The following is a 17,963-nucleotide window of genomic DNA, read 5'->3' on the forward strand; positions in this document are numbered from 1 at the left end:
TATGTCAAGACTATTCCAGATTGCATCAGACGTCTCTCCGGACTAATTAATCTTGACGTCGCAGGATGCATCGAGCACGTTTCCTTTTATCTATAAATGCCCAAGATTGTAAATCTTTGAAGAGAAATAGAAGACTCTTCTTCTTCTTTTCAAAATCCAAATATGTGCTTAAACTTTACTCGCTGCTTCAACCTGAATCAAAAAGCGAGAAATCTCATCATGACATCATCTTGCAAATATGCCTTCTTACCGGGTGAAGAAGTGCCTACATACTTCACTCACCGAGCTAGTTCAGGAGGTTCCCTATGACTCTAATGTCTCTTCCTCCATCCTTCAGATTCAAAGCTTGCATCTTGCTGTCAGAATACAAGAGTTATCGCGAGTGTGTCTTGTAGGGGTGAACAGAACGGCCTCAGTGTCTCATATGGATCAAAGCAGCGCGATATGCCTTGTCTACATACCTATGAAGACTCTTTGCTGTATACATTTGAAGATTCTTTCTGTCTAAGCCAAGAAGATTTACCTCAAGCCGGAGAAGCCACTTTCAGCAATCTTATGTTTCAGTTCAAAATCTCTCATAAAAATTGTAAGTTGACAGGCTGCGGTGTACGACTTTTGAGGGATGAAGAAAATGCACATGGTGATGATGGTGGAGGTGCTGAGGATGAAGAAGTTGAAGTTGGTGATGGAGATAATGACAATGCTCAAGAAAGGAGAAGAATTTCGACGTGATGAGGATGAAGAGACGAGAGGTTAAGCCTTTGTGTAGGTATTGGAAAATTGTCATGTTGTTAGATTTTCTGTAAGAAGTGTGAACTGATGATTAGTAGTATTCAATAAGACCATAACTAGTCAGATTGTCTTAAATCAATGTTTTTGGTTTGGTTTTTGATTGTACCATTTTATTAAGTGGCAGATTCATTCTGATTGTTCAAACAGAAGCGTCTATGATGTTTTCGTTTTCTGATCGTGTCTCATCTTTGTCTGAACGTGGGATGTAACAAAGGACATCACTGGTCTGATACACTTTGTGAGGTTTTCACCAACGGGTGAGTTCTACGCCTCTGGGATCTTGCAGACAACACCAAATCAAAAAGAGAACAATAAGAGAGTGAAGCATAGTGTGGATTTACCAAAATGAAAAATCATTTGTCTTTTATAGTTCTTGATTTGCTGTGTTTTGCGTTAACGGACTGAATATACTGAGAAAAGAAAAATGTGCTGAAAATGTTACCTTTTAATTAAATGGGATCTTTTTCGTTATTATATTAAAAACAGAGACCTGTTTTGTACTTTATGATATTAACTTGTTTCTCGTGGTAAGTTTTTTTTTTTTTTTTTTTAAATACAGCGTGGTAAGTTTTTATGCTGCTTCCTGAACTGTTGTGAAAAAGATTTGTATTTTTTTTTGGTGATCATAAGATATGTATTTTATCAGTGAAATGAGGAAGATCATAGAATATTTATTGGCATTCGATCATCAGTAAGTAAGTTTTTACCTGCTTCATGTTATAAATACGTGTTTGAAACAGTTCAATTTTTGTGAGATGGGCATTTATGTAAATACAAAACATATAGGGTCTCTTATGTGAAAATTTAAAACATGTTGTACAAAACGTATAGGAAGTAATTTTAAATTAATTAAACTTTGCAATTATAGTCTCTCCCCAGATTCACTCAAGTTGTCATCTTTATTTTTTTCTTCCGTTTGTAGAATTTTCGGGAAGCAGCATTCAAACAGTAGCTGTAGAATTGTAGATTCGATCCAAACTTTATTTAGATTTGGGGTTTTTTCTCCCAATATATTTGTAGAAAATTAGAAGAAAAAAGAACAAAGTTAGACCCTTTCTGATTTTTTTTGTTTCGTGTCGGAATCTTATTAGAGTGTTGGGTTCTTGTAAGTGTTTGGTTTTGTTTCCACTGTTAAATATTATGGATAAGAAGAAGGCTGCTGTTCCACTTGTTTGCCATGGCCATTCCAGACCTGTTGTTGATTTGTTCTATAGTCCAATCACGCCTGATGGGTTCTTCCTCATCAGTGCTAGTAAAGGTAACTGCTTTATTAGATTTTTTGACTTGTTGTTGTATGCAACTGTTGCGTCTCTCTGTTTACAATGTCAATAGGGTGTGTTTTTTTGAGTACATGAGAATAATAATGTCTTTATATGCGTTTAGATTCGCATCCAATGTTGAGAAATGGGGAGACTGCAGATTGGATTGGTACATTCGAAGGTCATAAAGGTGCAGTGTGGAGTTCTTGCCTTGATAACAATGCGTTACGTGCTGCATCTGCATCAGCAGACTTCTCAGCGTATGTTTTTTTCTTTATAAAAAAAGAAAATATTTTCTGGTTCCATTAATGATATAATTCCCTTTGCTTATTTATTCAGGAAACTCTGGGATGCGTTAACAGGGGATGTGCTTCATTCTTTTGAGCACAAGCATATCGTTCGAGCATGTGCTTTCTCAGAGGTGCGTTCTACTCTCTATTTGGGCCATCTAGTGTTTTTCTTGATAGACATTAATTAGCTTTTATATCTCTGTGATTGGATGATCTGTTGTTTGAGTCTTTAACGTTTTCTCTCTCTCTCTCTCTCTCTGTATCACTAGGATACAAAACGGTTGCTCACAGGAGGGTTTGAGAAGATTCTCCGTGTTTTTGACCTGAACCGGTTGGATGCACCTCCTACGGAAGTGGATAAGTCTCCTGGTTCTGTCAGAACTCTCACATGGCTTCACAGTGATCAAACCATACTAAGTTCTTGCACTGATATTGGTGGTGTAAGGTAATGAACTATACACATTAATTTGATAAACCATTTTGTTTTCTTGTTCACTATATTCTAACTGTCATCTTTATACAGGCTATGGGATGTGAGAAGTGGGAAGATTATGCAGACATTAGAGACTAAGTCTCCTGTCACCAGTGCTGAAGTGAGCCAAGATGGGCGATACATTACTACTGCTGATGGGTCAACCGTTAAGTTCTGGGACGCTAACCAGTAAGTCCTTGCAAACACTCCTTTTGTAATTTGCTCAAGCTCTAACTTTGTCCTTCATTATGTTTGAAGTTTTGGACTGGTGAAGAGTTATGAGATGCCATGCAACATTGAGTCTGCGTCGTTGGAGCCAAAATCTGGTGAGAAGTTTGTTGCTGGTGGTGAGGATATGTGGGTCCGTGTGTTTGATTTCTACACTGGCGAGGAGATTGGTGAGTCACTCTCAAACCATTTACCCGATTATACTAGAAAAATTAGTTTGTATTTAGTAAGACCAGAGCCCAAGTCAGATTGTCTTAGAAGCATGGTTCTTTTAAGGACCAAGCAAAAGCTTCTATGAGGTTTTGGTTTGTGATTGTGTCTCATCTTTTGTGTGAACGTAGGGTGCAACAAGGGACATCATGGTCCAGTACACTGCGTGAGGTTTTCACCAACGGGTGAGTCCTACGCCTCGGGGTCTGAAGACGGAACAATCAGGATCTGGCAGACAGCACCAAATCAAGAAGAGAACGAGAAGAGAGTGAAGCATGGTGTGGATGAAGTTGCTAAGAAGATTGAAGGCTTTCACATCAACAACAAAGAAGCAAAAAACTCAGAGAAACCATCCTCTGATGCTTAGCTAAATCAATATGCAGAGAAAAGAAAAATTGGTTACATTTAATTATCTTTCTTTGTATGGGGTATTTTTCGTTATTATATAGGACATGTTTGCAATTTAATATATTAATTTGACATCGTATCTGGTATTTGTTAATAATGTTTCCAGACGGAATACAAAAACTGTGTTAAAAATGTTATTTTTCTTTTAGTCGGGTGTTTTTTCTTTGTTATATAAAACATTAGGATCTGTTTATGATATTATAGTTTGATCTGTGTTAATGGGCTTGGGCTTTTTAAGCTGTAATTAGCTTTGATGTCAAGGGGTAAAATCGTCAACTGTCGTGTCTCCCTATCGACTCACTCGAGCTCTTCTTCTTCGTCTAATCTTGCTGCGATCCCTCTCTCGCTCTCGCTCTCGCTCTCTACAGCGCAAAGTGTGAGACTTTTGGCGGGAAAATGTCGGGGAAAGGAGCGAAGGGTTTGATAATGGGGAAACCCAGTGGTAGCGAGAAGGACAAGGACAAGAAGAAACAACCCATCACCCGTTCTGCTCGAGCTGGTCTTCAGGTATAATCAAAGTCTGTTGCGCGTAATTGGCGGATCGACGAGTGTCTGAGCTAGATTTTGATTTATCAGATGGAACATTGGGATACTGAGATTAGGTCTAGAAATAGAAAGTTTGGTTCTTTTGAGAGTAGTTTAAGGTTGTAACATCGATAAAAATTGTAACTTGATTTGAGTGTTGAAACTTGTAAAGTTTCTCACTTCTAGCAATGGATATTTGTGTCTTTTTCTTTTTTAATCTAGGACTAGTCGTTGTTGTGGTACTTTGAGTGTTCTTTAAGGTTGTATAAGTAGTTAAAAAGATAACTTGATTCATCAGTTTGTGTTTTCGTGAATCGTTTGTTGAGTGTTGAAGCTTGCGAAAGTTTCTCATTGGTGGGTTCTAGCAAGGGGAGATGTGATTTGTTCTTTTATCTAGGACTAGTAACAGCAATTAAAAGCTGATCTTTTGGTGTTGAAGCTGTGAGTTTTTTTTTTTTTTAATGTTATGGCTCCTCAGATTATAAACAGCCTTTCTGATGATTTCTGTATCTCGATCTTGTTCCATCGCTGTGGTTAATTGGTTCTAGCAATGAGATAGTAATGGAGTCTGGTCATGGTTATGCTATTGGAGAGTTGTTTAAGGTCGCAACAGCAACAAAAAGCTGATTTTGATTCGTCATTGTGTGTTTTTTTTTCTCATTAGAGGGCTCTTCAAACTGTTTGATGTTTTTGGCTCTCAGATTACCCTTCCTTCAACCCCAAGAACGCCTTTTGTGATGATTTTTTGTATCTTGATTTTACTTCATTAGTGTGGCTAATTGGTTTTCTTCGTTGTGTGCGCAGTTCCCTGTTGGAAGGGTGCATAGGCTGTTGAAGACAAGGTCCACTGCTCACGGAAGAGTTGGAGCAACTGCAGCTGTTTACACAGCAGCCATACTGGAGTATCTGACCGCAGAAGTTTTGGAGCTGGCTGGCAACGCCAGCAAGGACCTCAAGGTGAAACGTATCTCCCCGAGGCACTTGCAGCTTGCGATTCGTGGAGATGAAGAGCTCGATACTCTCATCAAAGGAACTATAGCTGGTGGTGGTGTCATCCCTCACATCCACAAGTCTCTCATCAACAAATCCGCCAAGGAATAGATTCTTACCACTCTTTGGGCCTTGCTTCTCTGTTTCTTTAAGTATCTCTCTCTCTCGAGAGAGAGTTTGTATTTTGATAAAAGAAGACGCTAGAGAGCTCTTTTGTTATGCGTATGTATTTGATGATTTATCTAAAACTCATTTTCTGACTAGAAGCTTGTAAGCAAATCAATGTGTTTTTCACTGAACATGAATCGTATTTGCATTTACATGATACATAAGAAGAGGCACAGGTTGCGATTGAGAAGGATATATATCCACTTGGTTAGTTTAATGCCAAAGCTCCAGCTCCAATTTGTACAGATAATGTGATCAGGTAAGGTTATCCTCCCTTTGTAGCAAATCTAGTTGGAGTTTTGATCCCTTAAGAGCTGCTGAGTTCTTGCAGTTGTTCTTTCATCAGACTTTTTTGTCTTTGAGATAGTTTTAGGAGTTTGATAGTTTAGGTATCAGTCTGCTAATGAAGGAGCCGAGAGCCGATACAAGTATTGCAGGACACTCTTCATGTGGCAGATGTCCGCATCCAGATAGTGCTACAAATTTCTGTATGCACACAGACACTGAGACTTAAACCAATTGTGAAAATTTTGGTGAGAAGATGTAGAAAACTTACAGAATTGGTGAGTTTAGTAGCCAGAGCTTGTGAGGATTTCAAAGGAACAAGAGCATTTTCAGCCCCAGCAACAACTAAGACAGGAAGATCTCCCATGGAGTTCAACAGAGCTGATGCATTTTGAGGTGAAAGAATCATCTCATATGATAACTTGCTTATCTCATTGAGTGCTTCATCCCAAGCTTCTAAACATAGAGGAGCCTGAAACAAACAACCCCACAAGAAAGGCATTACTTAACTGGTTTAAGTCTCAATGGCGTTATGTATATAGTGATATACCTTGTAGAGCATTAAGACATCAGTGGTTAGCTTTGTGGTATCACACCATGCACGCCGGTTCACCAATTGGGTTATTTCTGTTCTCAACAGAGGACGAACCAAGTGCTTCTTCCTAAGTGATGTATGAAGAAGTATCCTAGCAAAGGCAGGGACTACTTCTCTTGATAAGCTAACGTTTATCAAAACCACCCCTTTGATTGAAACCTGTGGACCATTCAATCAACAACAGAAGTAGCGTTAGTTGCAAGTAACAAAAGAGTCATAAACTTGTAAAGCAACTTGAATTCTCTTACACTGCATTTTAATGTAGAAGCTTGTACTCTTTCAGCCGCCTTGAGAGCAAGCAAACCACCATCATCATGGCCAATGAGTACCACCGACGAAAACCCCATCTCGGTACAAAAGGAAAGTAGTAGATCCACCTGGCTTTCAAGCTTGTAGGGGTTAGGTAAGTTTCTTTCTTCCCAATCTTTCTGTACAAGTCTAGAGGTCAAGCCCCAACCAGGCCGGTCATAGGCAACCACTCTGCAACCAAGCTGAAGAGACAGATCTCCCATAACATGTCTCCAAGAGAAGACTCCTCCTCCAAATCCATGGACTAGAACTATACCAACATTCTCATTTCTCTCCAGATCATCACCAGGATTCATATCATCCTTGTTGAACAAGCTAATAGGTGTAGTTGGATAAGTCGCTAACAGAGGATCATATAAAGAGGATCTATCAGGTTGAATGGTGTAGCTTCTATGCAAATGATTGCTTTGAGTTTGCACTACCAAGTTTGACATCTGCTTGTCTAGTTGTCTTACCCTTCTTGCATTCACTTCCACTGCAGAACACTTCTTGTAATGAACATTTAACCCTTGGATCTTGATGAACAAACTGTCTGCATTTGCAAGAAGTCTTGGTTGTACCACCTCTTCTCTTTCCAAAGTTGTTCCCCTGAAAGAGTTTTGTCTGAAATCACCGGGAAAGGTTAAGATTTTGCAGTTTGATCGTGTGAATGATTGACGATGAGCTTTCTTGTAACCCAAGAAACCAGATTTAGACGAGAGAACCTGAAAAAAAAAACATAAGAAAGAGTTTAGCTCACAACTCAAGACAGGTGACAAAACAATAGAGTAAATATTTTACAGCTTCTTGGTCAATCTTGTGGTACATGAGCTTCTTTCTTGCTCCACAAGTCTTTCTATAAGCTACCACGACATGAGCTAAACCAAACACCGAAGATGATAGTAACAAAACCGGCATTGCCCACGAGATCTTGAGATTATAGACCTTTCTTTCCATGTGAGGTTTCATAGTGAACACAAAAGCTTTAACCAAAAGAAAAAGAATCCCTCCAAATGAAAGTGACATCACTGTTTCAAGATAAGGACCATAAGCTAATCTTGCGTCTTCACATAGCCAAGAGAGACCTGTTTCATCATCATCATCAATGGAAGCTTAATGAATCAGAACAAATAATCAAGTAATGAGATTTTAGATGGGTTGCTTTTGTTTCCTAAAGAAATATTTTTTAATCATACTATAACAATTTTAATAAAAATTGGAGCCGAAATAACTGAACTAACCAAATTTACCCAAAATTTTTTAACTGAAATTTTCATAACTGAACTGAAATTTTTTTTTGGTTCAATTCGGAGAGATTTCTGCCGAACCCAAACTAACCGACCCGAAAAATCCAAATTAACTGAACGAACCGCAAGCTTGATTTTAGAAGAAAGAGAATGTTTCCATACAGATAATGGCGAGAGATCTCAGGAGCGAGATGAGTGGTACATCAATGAAAGAGGTCTTGAAACTATACTGACGAAGATGTTCTGCGGTGGAGTGGCACGTGACGCACGTGATGCTGGAGACGATAAGACAAGGAACCACCACATCAGCCACGGTGATCAGAACGGGCAACGACGAAGCTAACAGAGATGCCGTCATTGCGGCCACAAAGAATATGGTCCTTAAACATCTCCGAGCTTTCTCCGCCACAATCCATGACTTCCACGCCACCATTTTCCCGCCCTCTTTGTTCTTATTGACAGTGGCGGAGGAGAAGCGCAGAGCATTCTCCGGAGATCAGAATGTTTTCCAGAGTTTGTTTCTGCTTCAAAACATAATATTCAGACAAAAGTATATATGTTTTGAAGCCTACTTGTCGTGTAATTAAAATATTGGATGAGTTGTAAGATAAAGTAAATTTATGAGTGGAGAAATATTTAAATGATTGATGGACCCAAAGACAGCAGAGACAAGAAATGATAAGTGTGTTGGAGGAAGAGTGGCACATTGAAGAAGAAGCATGTGAATGTTAGGTTACTCCAGCCTTCTTCTTCTTCTGTCTTCTGTCTTTGTTTTTAGTTTGATGAATCCTGACTTTCATTCTCTTTCTTTTTTTCTTTTATAATTAACAGACAGCCATCATTTTTTTTAATTTGTATATACAGTTCGTTGACAAAAAAATGTTTCAAAGAACTTGAATATATACATTATCTCCCGTTTCATATTAAATAGATTTTTTTTGATGAAATTTGAAATTTATTGATCAAACATTGGAATTTTTACAAACGATTAGAAGTAGTTTAATGTCTTAGGTGCAAACTTGAAACTAATCGAATTCTAAAGAGTAACTGTAAACCATCTCCTTAGTAACCCTTCCAATTTGTGGCCATGAGTGTATCGCAGAGAGCAAATGCGATTACGAACCGCCTTGTCTATGAATCTTCTTAGTTGATCCCCCTGTATCTCTCGTTGGTGGTGACGCCTTGAATTTCTTTCCTTCCAGACGTAGTACACGGTTGTTTGGAATAGCATCTTTGCGAGTATTGAGTCCAGTGTTTTCCCTCCCATAGTACGTAACCGATTGACTGTCCATTCCCAATCTGGGTTGATGTTCCGTCCGAGAAGTGGTCTTGCCAGAGATTCCCAAATCGTGTAAGAATATGGGCAGGCGAAGAACAAGTGATCTCTTGTTTCATTTCTCTCTCCACAAAAGCCACAAACCTGCGCGATGCCCCATGTTCGCATACGATCTCCCGTTGATAACCTGTTCCTTATTGACAGCCATGTTATGAATGAGTATCTAGGCACCACCTGTGTGAACCATACCACTTTACACCAATCCACATTACTTCTCCTTTCTCGTATTTGATCCCAAGTCCTTGCTGCCGAAAAGGTTGTCCTGTAATCATCCTCCCCATGCTTCCATTGTACTCTATCGCGTCCTGTACCCGACGAGGGAGGATCCGCAGCTAAGATCTGGCCGTATATGTTCCCGTACCTCCGACTTCCACGGCCGCGAATGTTCCACGTATTGCCCCTCGTAGCATCACTAACTTTGGCATGGCGTGGTATACCCAGATAAGTCGTACCCACCGTACCTGTAATATTTATCAATTTCCCAATTCCAAGCCAATTGTCAAACCAGAAGGAAGTATTTCTGCCATCCCTGATATGAACTCTAGTGAACCCATATGCCAAATCTCTAAGTTTCAGGAGTTTCCTCCATATCCAAGATCCATTTTGTTCTCCTCTCACATCCCAAAAGGAATTATACCTGAGCAAGTAGTGTGTGACCCAACTTACCCATAGGGACGTCGGCTTTGTGAATAGTCTCCAGATGAGTTTAAGAGCGAAGGCTCTAGCCGTGTCTTTGAACTTTCGTACACCCAGTCCGCCCTCATCCTTAGGAAAACAGAGATCCTCCCAGCTGACTTTAGCCTTGTGAGTTTGTGTAGGTGATCCCGACCAGAGGAACGCGCTGCACATGCTTTCGATGGTGTCATAACACCCGGCCGGTAGGATAAAAGCGGAGCTCCAGAAGTTAACCATGCTTGTAATTACGGACTTGATAAGTTGAAGTCTTCCTGCAAAGGACAAAAATCTGTTGGACCAACTCAGCATCTTCCCACGTATCTTTTCTATAAGCGGTTCATAGTCATGGCTGGAAAGTGTTTTCGTTGTTAACGGCATTCCCAGGTACCGGATGGGTAGGGTACCGACACTGATACCCATTGAATCCGCAGTAGTAAGGAGGGCAGAGATGTTCCTTCCTGTAACATAGATTGAAGACTTAGCGACATTTATGTGTAACCCAGAAACTGAAGCAAACCGGCGCATAACACCCAGAATGCCCAATAGCGAGTTTGCAGTGCCGTTGGTGAAGACAAGTATGTCGTCTGCGAAGCACAAGTGAGTAAGTTTGACATCTTGGCACTGCCGATGATAACCAAATTCCCCTGCAGCTGCAGCTTTGTTGAGCATTTTTGATAGTACATTATTTAGGATGACATACAAGTAAGGCGAGAGGGAGCATCCTTGGCGTATACCCCTGGCACTCTGAAAAAAACCCTCCAAACTTCCATTCACATTGATAGTAAATGCGGCTGTTGAGATGCATAACTTCATCCAGTGGATAAACTGAAGAGGCATTCCCATTGCTTGTAGCACCGAGCCAATGAAAGACCACTTGACCGTATCGAATGCCTTTGATATGTCAAACTTGATAGCACAATTTTCCTTGTTCGTGCTCCTGTGGTATCCAGTGACCAGCTCAGAGGCGAGGAGGACATTTTCTAAGAGCAGACGATCTTTTATGAAAGCACACTGGTTAGCTTCAACGGCATCAGGAAAAATGATCTTTAGCCTATTGGCTAAAACCTTCGAGATCACCTTGTATAGCAGATTACAGCAAGCGATTGGCCGATAGTCCTTTAGAGTCTGGGCGGTAGTTGTCTTAGGTATCAGGGAGAGAATGGTTGCATTTACGCCAGCAGGCATGAATCCAAATACGAAGAATGATTGAACCGCCACAATGAAGTCCCTTCCAATGATTGGCCATGCTGCCATGTAAAATTCTTTTGTGAACCCATCTGGACCTGAAACTTTCCCATTTGGAAGTGAATGTAGGGCTTGTTTGATTTCCATTGGTGTGATAGGTCGGACCAGTGCAGCGGAATGATCACTGGGACACCTATAGGTCAGTAAATCCTGCAGGCCAGTTACAGAAATTACCTCGCCATTTGGATCCTGTCCTTGTAGGAAGGATTGGAAATATGAGACCGCCTCTTTTTTGATATCAGGTAACGCTGTGAGAACTTCTCCTTCAGTCGTGACAAGTCTTCTGATAGTGTTTTTCGCATTCCTTGTTTGAACCATACTGTGGAACACCTTGGTATTCTGATCTCCAACCGCAAGCCACCGGACACAAGACTTCTGCTGGTAGAATTTCTCCTCCACGCGAGCTAATGCATTCCATCTGTTAGCTGCCTCAGCCGCCTTCGCAAAGTTTACATGGCTTGGGCACGCTAGTGCTATGTTTTGACAACCACACAGCACGTCATACGCATTCTTCGTACGAGCTGGTAGATCTCCGTAGTTTGTTTTGTTCAGCTCCCGCAGCGGCTGTTTCAGGAGTTTTAGTTTGTTGTGAAAACGTGTAAGGGCCGCTCTGGAATGGAACAGCGGTACCGTTGTATCCCAGATTCGCTGAAGTGTCGGCAAGAACTCGTTGTGCTCAGTCAGGTAGTTGAAAAATCGGAATGGTTTCCTAGCATCGTTAACAACTCCTGTCGTACGGATCAGACACCTTGCATGATCTGAGATTCCTCCAGCGTCGAAGTGCGCAGAGGAGCTTGGGTATTGACTCATCCAGCTTTGGTTAACCAATGCTCTGTCCAATTTCTTCCCGATGGGGTCCTCCTCGCGATTATTCCACCAAGTAAATAAAGCTCCCGTGTAGGGAAGATCAGTAACCGAGCAGTCCACCACTAACTCCTGAAAATGATACATACCCGTTAAGTCTCTACAATACTCCAAAGATCTGGAGTGCTCCCTTGAAGCTAGTGTTTCATTAAAATCGCCTATCAAGATCCAAGGAAGCTTTAGGTGACCATAAGCATCCTTTGTGCCTCGGAGTTCCTCCCATAATCTGGTTCTTTCCTCAGCCGTGTTAAGTGCATATATAGCCGAACAGATATATTGTTCTCCGGTGGATGGAATCTGAATAGCACAAGTGATAACCTGTGCACTCGTGTGCAGTCGTGTGACCACCACTTCATCCGTCCAGCAAACCCAGATTCTCCCCAAAGGATGATATTCGTAGTTAGTAAGAGAGTTCCATCCCGGCATAGCAACATTCATACACCACTGATGGTTAGATTCCTGGACTCGTGTCTCAACTAGGCAGCCATAAGAAGGCTTTTCTTCCTGTATCCATGATTTGAGGGCTCGATGTTTGCGTGGTAGATTGAACCCACGCATGTTCCATGCAAAGAAAGAGCTCATAGCTTCCTACCGGAAGTTTTTTTTGACGATCTGTTACTTCCACCGTGCCCGCCTCTGCTCATATCTTTAGAACCAGTTACTCTCCCCCGAAGCTGCCTTGGCACCGATCCCTGTTGCCTACTTGTCGATGCCTCCTGCAATTCCTTCTCTTTTTTGCCATCCACTATAATTCCCCTATACTTGACGTCTTCAACTTCCACTTCCGTTCCACTTCCTTCTAAGCCAGATTCCTCCTCTTCGTCGATGTCCTGTAAAGGACTAAATCTTGACGGGGAGATCGTAAACTCCTTATCTTTTTCTCCGCCCCCATCGTTTGATGCCTTCACTCCTTTTCCGTTAACCCACATATCCATAGTCTTAGAAAGCTCCTTAGACGATTCGGAGATCTTGCTCGGTTTTCCCTCGTGTGGAGTTGCTACAGGGGAAAGCTCTTCGAGGTCCTTGATTAGATGCTCCATAGCGTTCCCCTCCTTAGGCATTGTCTCCACTGCTTCCACAATCCCAGTTTCTTTTCCTCCAATTATCTTATCATCCTTCACACCAATATCCTTGCTTTCCTCCACCTCTTTGCCCTTGCCTCCTTCGACAGATGTCCCTTCGCGCGGCATCGATGCATAGGCAGTTTCCCCTGTTCTCTTAGTAAGGATTTTAATCTCCTTACTCGAACAGTCCTGCCCCTTATGTCCCCACCTTTGGCAGACATTGCAGCGGGGAGGGAGCCAAGGATAATTGACTTCGACTTCTTGTGAAGCTCCCGCTTTGTCCATGAAAGCGATCTTTTCCACCAGAGTCTTATGTAGGTCGACTTCCACTAGGATTCGGGCCATGTCTAGCCTCACACATTTCTCCGTGTTCGGATGCAGTTTCACAAAATGTCCCACCGCCCCAACCAGGCACTTCAGTCCTTTATGGGAGTAAAGTGTGTTTGGGACTCCTTTAAGGTCAACCCAGAGTGGCATGGCTGACAAGTCTGGAGGATGCTGAGCAGATTCTGGAGACCAGATATTAACCACCAACGGAATATCAGCTATATGCCAATACTTCCTTTGAATCACCCGGTTCCTCATCTGTTCATTTTCAATTCGAAACAACACCTTATTCTTCGCAATGAACTGGACATCAATCTTGCTACCCGCCTTGGGAGCAGTCCAAATACGATTGACCGTTGCGTGAATTGAGCCCACATGGGGGGCGTCTCCAATGAAGTAGCCCACGACGAAACTCTTCCAGAGAAGCTCTGCCTCATCAAATATCGCATCTGGTATTTGCAGAGTTGCAATACCGTCAACAATGTCGATAACCGGTTCCGCTCCACCTATACCGGCCTGGTCTTTCGTCCACGGGTTTGACCGGATCTCCTCTTCCTGTTGACCTCCTTTTCTCTCTTTAGAATTTCCGCCATCGAGGCCGGTCTTAGCTTTCTTCAGATTCTCTCCACCATCGAGTCCCTCCACAGTCGCATCTTCGTCACCACCTTCGGCCGTTGACCGAGTGATCAAAGCGAGAAGTGACGCGCCACCGTCGTGTTGTGTCTCTGAAGCTCCGACACTCTGCGCAGGTTGATCTGGTGTGGTGGGCGTCGTGTTTCTTAGGAGAGCGTCCGTTTCCTGGGTTGACTCCTTCGCCGGAGCCGCAACGTCGTTCGGAGGCACTCCTGAATCTTCTGTCGTCCCGCGAGGAATTCCACCCGCAGATGCATTTGGATCTCCCTGTGACGATGGTCGATTTTCCGTGAAGTCGCCGGTTGGATTGCTCGAGATTGGCTCTCCCGTGATTGTCGTTGGATCGCCCTCGCCATCGCCCGCGTTCTCTCCCGTGATTGACGCCATTCGACTTCTTTAAATAGATTTTTACTTCTCACACACAACACACTGATTAATTAGTACATCATAAAATATTATTTTTGTTATACCATTAATTTTATAGTTTGATAAAATCTAATTTATTTTTATAAAATATTAATTTATAAAAATATAAAAATCATTTTGCCAGAGAGAATATAAGTTTGTTCGTATAATTGAGATCAATAGTTGAGAAATAAAAAATCGAGACTAATAATTATGAAGCCATCTAGCTGGCGGAACAAATCGATATGTTGTCTGTGACTAGATAATTACAGAATCTTTTTGACATCAATTACGGGATCTTTATATTAAAAAGTAAACATTTTATTTTCAAATAACTAACACAATAATAAGTCAATAATTAATAATTGTGTTCCCATGCATGTTCCTGCTTAAATAAATGAATAATATGGGTACACCGATTTGTGTACTTTTCCAATAACGAATGTCAATAATATACGAGGAAGCTACATATTTGAATATAGTAATTTATATGGTTCCCATAGATATTAAATTAGTCATTATTTCTTATAATTACTTTTTTTACACATCCTTCTCGTATCAAATTATCTTATCTTGTATCAATCATTTTCTTTTGATTGGTCTGCGGAGTCTAGGACCAAATCTTAGATTTCGGGAACTATTAAACATTATTTAAGAAGTTTCATAAAAAAAGTTCATAGTTTTGGAGGTTTATATATATGCACATAACTTCTAAAAAAAAATCGGAATCAAGGCAAATGTTATATTTCCAATCATTGCGCAGTACATACTTCTAAATAATATATTTCTCTTCTGTACTAGTACATATTTGAAATTGCGCTAGGCGTAACGCTTGCGGTTGGCTTGGGCTTAGCAAATTAATAAAAAATTGGACGAAACTCGGAGAGTAATCGGGGATTAGTTTTTAGAGTTTTTTTTGAATAAATTATATATTATAATTGTGTAAATATATAATAGCCTATTTAAATTAGTTGGAATAGTTCTCATTTAAGTATTTACTAAAGAAGTCATGTGGTTGACAAAAAAAAAAAACTAAAGAAATCACGTGTTTAAGATCAATACATCCTTTTATATATGATTTATTTTATTTATTTATTGTTAATAGGGCAAAAGTGTAATTATCTTGTCATCTTCTTCACCTAATTTACAATCTCTATAACTTTTATCCATGGCTATCGTGATTCGTTTTGCCTTGTTTTCAACCGTTTGTAGATCATTTTCAATTGGATTTAACAAAAAGTTGATAAATCAAGCATCAGACATTCGATTTTAGGCAAAAATCAAGATAATTTGAAACTTTTTTAACGTTGCCGATTTTTTACCCGAGTAGACCATAATCGCCCCGGGCTCCGTCCGTCGAACGCAAATCCGGCGAGTAAACGGTCTCGGCGGCCGCGTTTTAGAACCTGGGTACATGCTGCTCAGTCATCTCTCTCTGTACGACGTACTTTTTTCTATTATGTAAAACTCTTTGCTACGTACTTGTAAATGCAGATAAGTTGTTAGCTAGAAAAGATGAAAAAGCTTAAATTTCTCTCTAGGCGATTTCAAAGGTGATTTTAGGGTTTCTGGGACTCAATCGCGTCGGCCGCAAGGCACACTCTCATGGCGGCGTCGCCACCGGTGGAACTCCCTCTGATGGTGATAGACGACAAGCCAAGTCAGTCTTCTCTTCCAGGGAAGAAATCATGGGTCCAAGCGGCTCAGAATAAATAAGTTTTGGTGAATCACGAAGTACAAGTTCAAGTGGTGGATGGTACATCTATGGTATAAATTCCGGAGGACCTTCTCGTGGACTCTGTTCCTCTTTGGGATGATCTATTGGAAGGACGGTTTCTGGAACCTGCTCCTCATGTTGCTAAGATCCATATCATTGTTAACAAGATCTGGCCTCTTGGAAACAATAATATAAAAGTTGATGTTTTTGCGGTGAACGAGACCACGGTTAAGTTCAGAATCAGAGATGAACAGACTCGGCGACGAGTTTTGAAGAGTAGGATGTGGAACATTGCTGGTATCCCTATGATACTCTCTAAGTGGGCGCCAATGGAGGTGGAGGAAGAAACTGAAACCAAAATTATCCCTATGTGGGTGACACTTAAGAATGTCCCTCATAGAATGTACTCTTGGAAGGGTCTTGGCTTTATTGCTAGTTCTGTGGGTAAACCTGTTTGGCTGCACCCTGAGACAGAACTATGTACTAACAACGAGGAGGCAAAGGTTTTTGTGAACGCAAATATGACTAAAGAACTGCGTAAGGTATATCGTTTCAAATCGAAACAAGGTATCGACCCAGCTGTGGAATTCTTCTATCCCTGGCTGCCAACGAAATGCTCTCTCTGTTCCAGATGGGGACACGCTGAGAATGACTGTTCAAAACGCAGAGAGAAGGAAGTAGCAGGGGATTCAAACCTCAAAGTTGGCGTTAAAGGAAAAGACATAGTGGAAAAGGATTTGTCTCCAAAGGAAAGCCCGAGAGAAAGTGAAACAGAGCGGAGAAAAGCTGACGCAGTAGAGATCATGGATACACCAGCAGATCTTGTTGATACACCAGCGAGGATAGGTGACGATGTCGAGCATGTGGAAAATTCAGTGGACTGTACTGGCGAAGAACTCGTGGTTGCAAGCCAGTCTGATCTTGCGAAAAGTCCTGATGCTAACAGCTGGTCTCTAGTTTCTCTTGGGAAAACTGGCCGCTAGTGTGAAAAGGTTCAAGATCAAACAGTCATCTCGCCTTCGAGGTTTCATTTATTAGCTGATGATGTACCATAAGATACATCTATTTTGGTTAAGAAACACGATGAAGATCATGATGATAAGGTCAACGAGACGGAGGAAGTGGAGGAAGGAGAAATAACATCAAAGGATGAGGTTGTTCGGACACTAGTTGAGAAAGTTGGTAAGATTCAGAAGATTATCCCACCTCGACTGGCCAGAGCAGCTCAGAGATCAGACTCATACGCAATTGCCTCAGCTACTAGGGACTCCAAGCCTAGTGGTAATGGTAAGAAACGTAAAGCCAAAAAACCTTGATTATGTCGGGCTTCTTTTGGAATGTCTGTGGCTTAAACAAATCTGTTAAACATTCCGTAATAAAGAAGTGGATAGAGGAAGGTCAGTTTAGTTTTGGTTGTTTGATTGAAACAAAAGTTAAAGAAGGCAAAGTGAAAGCAATGTCTTCAAGTATTTTTACTAGTTGGTCAGTTTTAACCAACTATGAATACAATAGTCGAGGGAGAATTTGGGTGGTATGGAAGAGCAATGTAAGACTTACTATTTTCTTTAAAAGTAGTCAAGCTATTACTTGTTCAGTGAAGTTGGAAGAGTTGGATGATGAATTTTTCTATTCATTTATTTATGCGTCCAACTTAGCAGAAGAAAGGAAAGAGCTATGGAGAGAATTGTGTGATCACCATGACTCTCCTATCATTGGTTCTAAATCTTGGATACTTTTGGGAGATTTTAATGAAACTTTGGATATGGCAGAGCATTCAAATTTTGAAAGCTCACCTAGTGTTTCGGCTGGCATGAGGAGATTTCAGAGCATGGTAAATCATTGCTCACAGACAGATATGCCATATCACGGTCCTTTATACACTTGGAATAACAAACGAGGAAACGATCTCATTCTAAAGAAACTGGATAGAGTTCTACGAA

General features: G+C 41.1%; 4 protein-coding genes across 4 annotated transcripts; 3 read left to right on the forward strand and 1 right to left on the reverse strand.

The window, feature by feature from the left end:
• The first annotated feature begins 1,332 nt into the window (after positions 1–1,332).
• LOC106402590 (serine-threonine kinase receptor-associated protein) lies at positions 1,333–3,807 on the forward strand. The gene is made up of 7 exons (XM_013843359.3): positions 1,333–2,050; positions 2,176–2,311; positions 2,391–2,472; positions 2,611–2,786; positions 2,865–3,002; positions 3,072–3,211; positions 3,383–3,807. The coding sequence occupies exons 1-7, from the start codon at positions 1,933–1,935 to the stop codon at positions 3,616–3,618; spliced, it is 1,026 nt and encodes a 341-aa protein (XP_013698813.1). The 5' UTR covers positions 1,333–1,932; the 3' UTR covers positions 3,619–3,807.
• An 83-nt stretch (positions 3,808–3,890) lies between these two features.
• On the forward strand, positions 3,891–5,473 carry LOC106402324 (probable histone H2A variant 3). Its single transcript, XM_013843032.3, has 2 exons — positions 3,891–4,166; positions 4,989–5,473. Exons 1-2 carry the CDS (start codon positions 4,056–4,058, stop codon positions 5,283–5,285), a joined length of 408 nt encoding a protein of 135 aa, XP_013698486.1. The 5' UTR covers positions 3,891–4,055; the 3' UTR covers positions 5,286–5,473.
• On the reverse strand, positions 5,446–8,202 carry BNAC06G05590D. The gene is made up of 6 exons (XM_013843031.3): positions 7,920–8,202; positions 7,312–7,595; positions 6,471–7,235; positions 6,178–6,381; positions 5,899–6,099; positions 5,446–5,828 (listed from the first exon to the last, which is right to left on the reverse strand). Exons 1-6 carry the CDS (start codon positions 8,188–8,190, stop codon positions 5,712–5,714), a joined length of 1,842 nt encoding a protein of 613 aa, XP_013698485.1. The 5' UTR covers positions 8,191–8,202; the 3' UTR covers positions 5,446–5,711.
• A 7,709-nt stretch (positions 8,203–15,911) lies between these two features.
• Positions 15,912–17,339, forward strand: LOC106404183. The gene is made up of 3 exons (XM_013844922.1): positions 15,912–15,998; positions 16,089–16,979; positions 17,100–17,339. Exons 1-3 carry the CDS (start codon positions 15,912–15,914, stop codon positions 17,337–17,339), a joined length of 1,218 nt encoding a protein of 405 aa, XP_013700376.1.
• The last annotated feature ends 624 nt before the right edge of the window (positions 17,340–17,963 follow it).

This window comes from Brassica napus, chromosome C6 (genome assembly GCF_020379485.1).
Source record: "Brassica napus cultivar Da-Ae chromosome C6, Da-Ae, whole genome shotgun sequence".
Lineage (NCBI taxonomy): Eukaryota > Viridiplantae > Streptophyta > Magnoliopsida > Brassicales > Brassicaceae > Brassica > Brassica napus.

Coding starts and splice junctions, on each gene's coding strand:
- BNAC06G05590D (XM_013843031.3), bottom strand. CDS start 8,190: ATGGTGGCGTGGAAGTCATGGATTGTGGCGGAGAAAGCTCGGAGATGT. Junction 6,382..6,470: donor CTTCTACATTAAAATGCAGT/GTAAGAGAATTC, acceptor AATGGTCCACAG/GTTTCAATCAAAGGGGTGGT. Junction 6,100..6,177: donor ATGTCTTAATGCTCTACAAG/GTATATCACTAT, acceptor TGTTTGTTTCAG/GCTCCTCTATGTTTAGAAGC.
- LOC106402324 (XM_013843032.3), top strand. CDS start 4,056: ATGTCGGGGAAAGGAGCGAAGGGTTTGATAATGGGGAAACCCAGTGGT. Junction 4,167..4,988: donor CTGCTCGAGCTGGTCTTCAG/GTATAATCAAAG, acceptor TTGTGTGCGCAG/TTCCCTGTTGGAAGGGTGCA.
- LOC106402590 (XM_013843359.3), top strand. CDS start 1,933: ATGGATAAGAAGAAGGCTGCTGTTCCACTTGTTTGCCATGGCCATTCC. Junction 2,312..2,390: donor GCATCAGCAGACTTCTCAGC/GTATGTTTTTTT, acceptor TTATTTATTCAG/GAAACTCTGGGATGCGTTAA. Junction 3,212..3,382: donor CTACACTGGCGAGGAGATTG/GTGAGTCACTCT, acceptor GTGTGAACGTAG/GGTGCAACAAGGGACATCAT.
- LOC106404183 (XM_013844922.1), top strand. CDS start 15,912: ATGGCGGCGTCGCCACCGGTGGAACTCCCTCTGATGGTGATAGACGAC. Junction 15,999..16,088: donor TTCCAGGGAAGAAATCATGG/GTCCAAGCGGCT, acceptor TAAATTCCGGAG/GACCTTCTCGTGGACTCTGT. Junction 16,980..17,099: donor ATGCTAACAGCTGGTCTCTA/GTTTCTCTTGGG, acceptor ATTTTGGTTAAG/AAACACGATGAAGATCATGA.